The 10,254-nt window shown below is 33.5% G+C and overlaps 1 protein-coding gene across 1 annotated transcript; it reads left to right on the top strand.

The window, feature by feature from the left end:
- Positions 1 to 4,436: 4,436 nt before the first annotated feature.
- Positions 4,437 to 9,263, top strand: LOC139482448 (uncharacterized; the record flags this gene model as incomplete). Its single annotated transcript, XM_071266345.1, has 5 exons — positions 4,437 to 4,601; positions 5,905 to 6,468; positions 7,067 to 7,238; positions 7,996 to 8,115; positions 8,497 to 9,263. Coding segments are annotated over 5 exons (1,692 nt in total), but the record flags the coding sequence as incomplete, so codon positions are not given.
- Between the last annotated feature and the right edge of the window lie 991 nt (positions 9,264 to 10,254).

Genomic DNA, 10,254 nt, shown 5'->3' on the forward strand with positions numbered 1-10,254 from the left:
AGACAAGATATCAAAGGACATTCCCAACTCTTTAAGTCAAAGAGACATAAGATATCAAAGGACATTCACAACTGTTTAAGTCGAAGAGATGTAAAATATCAAAGGACATTCCCAACTCTTTAAGTTGAAGAGACATAAGATATTAAAGGACATTCCCAACTCTTTAAGTCGAAGAGACGTAAGATATCAAAGGACATTCCCAACTCTATAAGTTGAAGAGACAAAAGATATCAAAGGACATTCCCAACTCTTTAAGTCGAAGAGACGTAAGATATCAAAGGACATTCCCAACTCTTTAAGTCGAAGAGACATAAGATATCAAAGGACATTCCCAACTCTTTAAGTCGAAGAGACGTAAGATATCAAAGGACATTCACAACTCTTTAAGTGAAAGAGACATAAGATATCAAAGAACATTCCCAACTCTTTAAGTCGATGAGACGTAAGATATCAAAGGACATTCACAACTCTTTAAGTCGAAGAGACGTAAGATATCAAAGGACATTCCAACTCGTTAAGTCGAAGAGACGTAAGATATCAAAGGACATTCCCAACTCTTTAAGTCGAAGAGACATAAGATATCAAAGGACATTCCCAACTCTTTAAGTCGAAGAGACGCAAGATATCAAAGGACATTTACAACTCTTTAAGTTGAAAGGACATAAGATATCAAAGGACATTCAAAACTCTTTAAGTTGAAGAGACATAAGATGTCGAAGGACATTCCCAACTCTTTAAGTTGAAGAGACATAAGATATCAAAGGACATTCCCAACTCTTTAAGTCGAAGAGACGTAAGATATCAAAGGACATTCCCAACTCTTTAAGTTGAAGAGACAAGATATCAAAGGACATTCCCAACTCTTTAAGTCAAAGAGACATAAGATATCAAAGGACATTCACAACTCTTTAAGTCGAAGAGATGTAAAATATCAAAGGACATTCACAACTCTTTAAGTTGAAGAGACATAAGATATTAAAGGACATTCCCAACTCTTTAAGTCGAAGAGACGTAAGATATCAAAGGACATTCCCAACTCTATAAGTTGAAGAGACATAAGATATCAAAGGACATTCACAACTCTATAAGTGAAACAGACATAAGATATCAAAGAACATTCCCAACTCTTTAAGTCGATGAGACGTAAGATATCAAAGGACATTCACAACTCTTTAAGTCGAAGAGACATAAGATATCAAAGGACATTCACAACTCTTTAAGTTGAAGAGACATAAGATATTAATATCAATTCTCTGTAAATATAAAAATGAGCTGGCCATGACATGATACAGAATTCCACCAAATTTCGCCTCAATACATTTAATGTCTTAATTTTCAAAAAAAAAATATTTGCCACTCCATAATCATAATGTGTCACCCTGTTGTTGCCATGGAAACATGACTTTTCAGGTAAAAATAAAGGTAATTAAAATATTGTTAAATTTTTGTTTGAAGACTGCTTAATGTCATGAAAAATGTTCTCCAAGCTTATTTTAATGTTTTCAAAGGTTTTGATAGGCCAATATGCAGATTTATCAAGGTTTTCTACATTTTAAAGAATTTAGTGGTTCTACAGTGTTCCATAGATCCTTAAAATCTGTAGATGTTTTCATTCCTTTCCACACTGATTTCAAAGTACTATCTGACCTAAATATAATCTATATTATATAAATAACCAAGTAAACTTGTAAATTGAATGGGATATTCAAGCATGTCCTTAAAAAAGTATTAAGAAAATCTTCATTATTCATTATTGATAATATAGAGTTATCTCCCCTGGTAGAACTCTTCTGATCTAAAGCACACATGTACACAGGAAGTATACACAAATGGGAGAAACTTTGCAGACGATATCAGTGATCAACAGTCAGTGTTAAAACAATAGTTATGGTCTGTAAATAACCATGTCCTTCTGTAGCTTTAAAAGCTCACAGATATGTGAATGTGTAGGTGAAAATTCCCCACTGACTTCTTTGTCATCAGAATTGCAGTCCATTGTTCTTACTGAGGCTGGTCTACTGCCAAGTGATATTACACAGAAGTTTCAAGTGTGCAGTGAACATTTTCACAGGTTTTTGAATAAAAACAAAGCAGGTTGCAAATCAAAGATATGTGGAATACCTGATATAATTTCCTCTCACAACAAAGACAACAAAATATATGGAGGATGGTATGGGGTAAAGGCAGACAGAAATGTATCTTTGGAAAAAGTGAAAGAGATTCATGCTAGAACAGGAATCATAGTTCCAGTTGGAACTCGTAAGTAAAATAATTAAAATGATTTCTTTTTTTATAATTATACCCCCGCTTTAAAAAAGGGGGGGTATACTGTTTTACCTCTGTCTGTCCGTCCGTCCGTCAGTCCGTCCATCAGTCCGTCAGTCCGTCAGTCCGTCCGTCAGTCAGTCCGTCCCATGAAACTTTCGTCACATTTTTCTCAGGAACTACACATCCACCCTTTCTGTAATTTGGTATCAACATTTATATATGTCAGCCATACCGTGTGATGCGTTTTCAGATTCATCACTTGACAACTTCCTGTTTACCGAACACTTGTCTGATTTTACACATGATAGCTAAGTTGAAAATTTTCGTCACATTTTTCTCAGGAACTACAATACAAGGATTTCTGAAATTTGGTTTCATGATTTATATAAGTCAGCTATACCGTGTGATGCGTTTTCAGATTCATCACTCGACAACTTCCTGTTTACCGAACACTTGCATATTTTTACACTATTAATATTATCCACTTGCGGCGGGGGTATCATCAGTGAGCAGTAGCTCGCAGTTTCACTTGTTTAGTATCATAATTTGTTATTTATATTTATTAACCAGCATGGGGATAACATCAAAAGTTCAATGTAGGATAAAAAACTTAATTCACATAGTGTTTTTTTTCACTGACCCCCCCCCCCCCTCTTAACTTGATTTGGGCAAAATTGATTGAACAATAGGGATATATATGTAAAAATTGATTTTAGATATACTAAATTTGCAGAAGTTTACCCCCCTCCACATAAAAAACCTACAAAGCAGGCGCGGATCCAGAAAAAGGGGGGGGGGGTCCAGGGGTTGGAACCCTTTTTTTTTTGACAATCAATGCATTTGAATGGGGACATGTAATTGGAACCCCCCTTTGTCCTGGGTTTGGAACCCCCCTTTTAAAATGGCTGGAACCGACCCTGCAAAGGGTATTTGATTTAAGTTTTTTCTAAATTATATGAAAAGGGTAGGGTAACAGAACCCCAGCGGCACCCCCTATCAATTAAGTATTGAAGTGGACCCCAACCCACCTCCCAGGCAATACTGGACCATTATAAATTAAATCAAAATGTCTTTTATTTCCAAAATAAGAGACCTATTATTAAATTTACAAGGAACAGTCAGGATATTGCATAAATAGCTGAAATCTTTCAGTTTCTAAAGTTATTAAAGAAGGAAAAACACCTTTAAATTGCATGATTTTATCCATTTCTTTCCCCTACCCAAAATATTACCGATGTTTGAAGAAAGTAAACAAGAAATAGAATTTCTCTCCAAAAACATGTAGCTTAACCTGTCAACAACAAAGGTACAGAATAAGTTCAGCAAAAACTGACAGGTTTTATTTCGAAATATTTAAATTTGTCACAATCAGTAGTGAACTATAAACTTAATAAGGAATTTATAAGAATCCATTTCTCCTAAATTCATTTTTTTTCTCTTATGGGACAAACATCTATTTAATTTGCATATACTAAAAATGTATCTTTATTTATAAAAAAAATAATTTGAACTGTATGTTTCAGCAATATGTCCAAGATGCAGAAAGACCCTTTATTGTGGGCAATCCACTTCATGTAGCATGGCTGAAATTTGTGCAAATACAAATGTAAGTTATAATGCTAGTACATGCTATTATTTTATTCAGAGTCAATGTACATGTATGCATGGTATCTCTATCTGTTAATGGGCTTAATTGTATCAGTCCGACTGTCATACATGTCATATAAAGGGGTATATCAAACATCATGATACATTAAAATAGTTTACCCCTAGCACTGAAAGTCTGAACACCAAAATAATTTATAATGATTCTCCCAATTTATTTTTATTAAAAAGATATTAAAATATTTGTTGAATATTAAATTAAACCATTATCAGGGCCTTTTATAGCTGACTATATGCGGTATGGGCTTTGCTCATTGTTGAAGGCCGTATGGTGACCTATAATTGTTAATGTTTGTGTCATTTTGGTCTTTTGTGGATAGTTGTCTCATTGGCAATCATACCACATCTTCTTTTTTATATTATTCTTTATATTTATATATATAGAGAGAGAAAGGGTATATATATATATATCTTTTAAGAAACCAATCCAAAGATTGAATCAACTAATTTTTTTTTCAGCTACATGTAAATACATCATCATCCATAGCAGACCATAATGTTGTTCGTATGCTTTGAGTGAAGAAAAAGGACCCTTCTGCCAAAAATGTGATAACCATTCACATACTGATGAATGCCAACAGTGTAGTTTTGTTGATGAAACACTATCTTTTATTTCAAAGAGTGCAATTGAAAGACACTGGGATAATCCTGAAGCTGTGCTCTTTAAGGTATTTTTAAATTCTGGTAAAATGTTATGTCCTATAGATATAGGAAGATGTGGTGTGAGTGCCAATGAGACAACTCTCCATCCAAATAACAATTTAAAAAGTAAACCATTATAGGTTAAAGTACGGCCTACAACACGGAGCCTTGGCTCACACCGAACAACAAGCTATAAAGGGCCCCAAAATTACTAGTGTAAAACCATTCAAACGGGAAAACCAACGGTCTAATCTATATAAACAAAACGAGAAACGAGAAACACGTATATTACATAAACAAACGACAACTACTGTACATCAGATTCCTGACTTAGGACAGGTGCAAACATTTGCAGCGGGATTAAACGTTTTAATGGATCCAAACCTTCTCCCTTTTTCTGAAACAATAGCATAACATCACAACATAAAAAAACATACGATAAAATATCAACTTCTTCATTACTAAGTTACTGTGTGACTAATACAGATGTGAGACAACATCTTATCAAATTTTATTCCTCATGATAGTTTTTGGTTTTAGTGTAGATAGATCCAATCTTTTCTCAAGTACTAAATATAGAAAAAAGTTACATGTATGCGACTTGGTATAGGAGATGCAGCACCGCAAGTCTGAGACCATCCTTCCAAAACATGTAAATTTGACCTACATTACACATTTCTCTGGTTTTTAGATCACTTGGCCTAAAGGACGAAGTGAGCTTTTTTCATTATTTGGCGTCCTGTGTCCGTGGTCCGCAAACGTTTACAAAAATCTGTTCCAAAACTACTGAGCCAAATTAAATCACACTTGGTCACAATCATCATTGGGTATCTAGTATAGAAATTGTGTCCAATGACCCAGCCCACCAACCAAGCTGACCAACTTAGCAAAAAAAAGTACATAAGGTGTAAAATGCAGTTTTTGGCTAGTATATATATCTGAGACCAAAGCATTTAGAGCAAATTTGATATTAGTAAAATTATTCATTAAGTAAAGATCTAACCGCCCTGAAATTTTTAGACAAATCAGGCAACCAGTTGAATTGGTAATTTTAAGAAAATTTTGCATTTTTTTGTTATTATCATCACCAAAACAAAATTTGATCATGAATTCTACATTTCTATTCTCCTCTATATTATGTGTCCTTTGTTTAATATGCTACTTGCACACAGGCCAAGGATGAGCGACAGGCTCTTTAGAGCCTCTACTGTAAATTCTAGATATAATTGTGAGAATGAGGTGAATATGAACTTGAACATAAGCACAAGTGTTATTGTATTTTGTTCTTATAAATTTACAAAAACAAGTTCAAAATTGTTTTTGTTTTAGGTTGAAAAAGCAATAGCTGATATCTATGAATGGAAGAGTCATATCCTTCGATCAAAAAATCAAGAAAAGGCAAGACAAGCTGTTGTGAACTGTCTTGGGGAAAATGAGGCTTTCATGGTAGCTGACTGGGCCATGAAATTTTTACCGCGAAAGTTTAGAGAGGGCCAGACAGATTGGTTTGGAAAGAGAGGCATTAATTGGCACATCACTGTTACTATGTTAAAATCAGAGGGAAGTGTGAAATTTCTTACACATGTGCATATATTTGAACAACCAACCCCTCAAGATGCAGCTACAACTGGAGCTATTCTTGTCGATGTGGTTCAAAATATTCCATCTGTCAAAAAGGTCAACATATGGTCAGATAATGCCGGTTGCTACAAAAGTACATTGACCATTGCTACTTTACATCAAGAGCTAGACAAGAAAATAAAATCCTACAATTTTTGTGAGGCTCAGGATGGGAAGGGCGCATGTGACAGGAAGGCATCCCATATCAAGTCGGCTATAAAAAGATATGTAAACGAGGGCAATAATGTGACAACTGCACACCAAATGAAACTGGTATGTTAATTATAGTAATGAGTTTAAGAATATTTGATATGCAATTAAAGTCAAAGTATAACCCTAGAAAGCTTGAATGAGGTCTGTCAGTCCAGCAAACCAGCTTTCCACACGTTTCATTCTTGAAGATATTGGTTTGATATTTGGTATATAGTATAACCATGACAAGTTACAGTCTGATGATTTTTTTTGCAGAGTTATTGTCCTTGGACTTGTAAAATTCACTCAAAATGTATTTAACCTATCAAGTGCATGCCAAATTCTAATGCAATTATTTTGTATCAATGGATCTGATTGGATGACAGTTAGCGTAAAATTCTCTATCTCCTTGTCTGTAACTTAGAAAGCCGACATTTTGAATTGCTGAATGTATTGACATGTAATTTCTACTATAATAAGCAAAACAAAACCTCACATGTTGCACCTCAAAATCTTCTGTTTATAAAATTTTATTACATTCTGAAGCTGCACAGAAGCCAGAAAACGCCTGGTGTTTATGTTTGACGTCGGAAGCATACATATGATGTCACCTAGTGTAGGGACCAAAGAAGATAACTTCTTTTCGCGAAATTTTATTTCTTTTATTATTTTTTTTCAGGCAATTGATTCGCAACAAAGAGGCCAGTACATGGTGAAAGTGATAAGTCCTGTTATTAATGCTGATGATGATAAGGTCTCACTTAGAAGTATTCCATTGATTTCTATGCTCCATAATTTTAAGTTTACTGATAATGGATTGCAAGTTTGGAGAGCTTATGATATTGGTCAAGGTAATATAATTTTATGATTTACTTATCAGCTCAACTGTAGCTTGAAGAGCCATTTTATTCACTTTGGATATCAATGTTAACATTTCTCAAGAATATTTCATTACTCCAGAGAATGGAAGAAAGTTTCCTTCTATTATGATTTTCAACTGTATCAATTTCTGCTACCCACATAATTGTTTCTAGATAAATAGTTTAAGTGAACGACAATATGTTGCCTCTCATAATGTTATTTTGTTAATCAATAATGGTACCTCTATCTTGTTACACAATGTGATATCTCTTAACCAAATTGACAAAATCATAACTAAAATGGCTTGCATAGATAATAAAGGGAAGAAATAATGTCTATTTTTGATACTACAGGTGACCAGTTAAAAAAAAAAAACAACCTAGGGGTTATGTCATTTGACCTTCAGCATGTATCTGTTATAAGTTCACAACTAAAGAAATTTTGCTCTATACATGAATCTTCATGTTTCATACAATATTCCGTTGTAATTGACAGTCCTAAAAATCAACCCAACAATATTAGATCTGTAAATTTGCTTTCAGAATTTTTTTGTTCTTCCCTCACTGGGATTTGAACCCATACTACTGAGATATCGTGACACCAAATCGCCTGCACTGTAGCTGTCCTGCTTGACCACACGACCACCTGAGCTATATGTACTTCAGTATATTGATATTAGCATCCATACAAGATCCCTTTTGATTAATTTATATAAAATAATTTATTTGCTTATATTTTGCATTTTAGGAAAGTTGATATCATGGAACAGCATTATTGATGAGAAAATTCCTGTGATACAGCTTTTTGTTCATCATGATTGGTCGTATACCCAGTTTGCTACCGTGGGTTCAGTAGTTGTTGACAGAGGTAGTTATGTTTTATTGAAAAAACTGTGTATATGTAACAATTTGTGTTTCTTTGTGAAATTATTTCAAAAGATACAATAAAAAAGTTTTAACATATAAATTCATGATACAGAATCCTTGTACATACATGACAAAAAAAAACAAATAAAAAGTGTTTTTATTATTGTTTTTGTAATAAAGTTAGGCCTTCAACATGGAACAAAAGCTCACACCTTCACAACCATTTAATGGCACAACACTTACAAGGTCACGTATAGACAACTTTTATGTTATACATGTATTATGATGGATTTTTTTATATATTTTGCATGATGTCTTTCCATGAAAATTATGATTTGTTTAGTATAACAAAACACTTAATTTTCTATTAATGTTTTTGTAGAGGATGATGATGGTGATGATGATGAGGAGGATGATAATGAAGATGAAGATACACAAAATGAGAGTAATGATGAAGATAAAATTACAGAGCCAGTTCCTAAGAAGAGACGGACAATATCAAAAATCTTTACTTGTCCTGAGGAAGGATGTACACGTTCTTTTAAACATTCATCTTCACTAGATCAACACATCATGGTGGGGAACTGTAATGTGAAGGAAGAAAAACTTAGCCTGGCAGATAGAACAAAGGTTTTATATGCTCAGAAGTTGGAAGATGGGAATTTAGGAGTGTCATTTACCAAACAATCTGACAACAACAACAATGCTGCTACTGACAAACTAAACAAAGGATGGGCATTAAAAGTGAACAAACCAAAAACCATTTTTACATTAGACCAAAAGGCTTACTTGCATGAAAAATTTATGATTGGGAAAACAACTGGAAGAAAAGAGGACCCATCAAAAGTAGCTGAGGAGATGCGATATGTCTTAAAAAATGGAGAAAACAGGTTCACTAGATCTCAATATCTAACCTCACAACAAATAGCTAGCTATTTCTCAAGACTTGTGCAAAAAGAAAAGAAGATCGATGAAACAGATTTAATAGCTGCAACTGCAGACAGTAAATGTTCTGTTTTGAAAAGGAAGGTTTTGAAAGAATGTTCTCTATAATTTTAGATTAAGATGTTTATCAGTGAAATATCTGTATTTTATAAGTCTTTTTAAAATACTTGTTTGTTTTAATATTTATATTAACTGTAAATTCAAAAAGTATTTATTATTGCAAATCTCTGACCAGTGACAAACTTTTTTGTATAGGAAAATCGCCACTAAAAATGTCAATGCCAATTTAGGTTATTGCAAACCTGATTCTTACATTTTTCACATTTTTCGCATTAATAAAAACATTACAATAATTTTTTAATTTTCAGTATACCTTTTATAACACCTATGCATAAAAACACAACCCTGATCATGACATTTTCCCTGATTTTTGGCAGGGAAAGGGCACTGAAAGATAAAAAAAACTATTAACCCGAAAATTTATATATTTTTTCTCCCCACTACCACAAATTTAATGGAGAGACATATTGTTTTGGCTTATTTGTCTGTCCGTCTCACAGTTTATCAGTGCAACTCCTGTTAAACTAAAGAACTGATTTTTATGATGAAACTTGGTATGTAGTTGTGCATGTTAACAGGAAATTTTGATCAGCTAAATTTGTTGAAGTTATGCCCTTTTGAACTTACTTTACCTCTGAAACTACTAAACGGAAGGAGACATGTTTTTAGACGAAGACAAACTTTAATTGAAGTTATGTTTGTCAGTCCCTGATGAATCCAGATGATAACTTGAGAACCAATCAAAAAATGTGTAACAATCTTAACACAGTGTTTTAATCCTATAAACAACAGATCAAGTTCAGTTTTCATCTAAATCCAACAAAAAGTTTTATGATTTATGCTATTTTTAAGTTTTGCATCTGACCCCCCCCCCCCTTTCCCCCTTTTTTGGAAGGGTCCAGATGACAAATTGAAAACAGATAAACCTTTAATTTAAAACTTTACACAGTGTTTCAGTACTAAAAAACAAAAGTCTCCTTCAATTTTCATTTAAATTGAACAAAAAATGTGAGAATTATGCTATTTTCAAGTTTTCAAGTTTTGCACCCCCTTCTCCCCCACCCCCACCCTTTTAAAAGTTTCTTAATGAAAACCTAAAAAAAATAATTAACCTTTATAAAATGTGGCTGAGTAT

The sequence above is a fragment of the Mytilus edulis genome, chromosome 7 (assembly GCF_963676685.1).
Source record: "Mytilus edulis chromosome 7, xbMytEdul2.2, whole genome shotgun sequence".
In the NCBI taxonomy this organism is placed as follows: domain Eukaryota; kingdom Metazoa; phylum Mollusca; class Bivalvia; order Mytilida; family Mytilidae; genus Mytilus; species Mytilus edulis.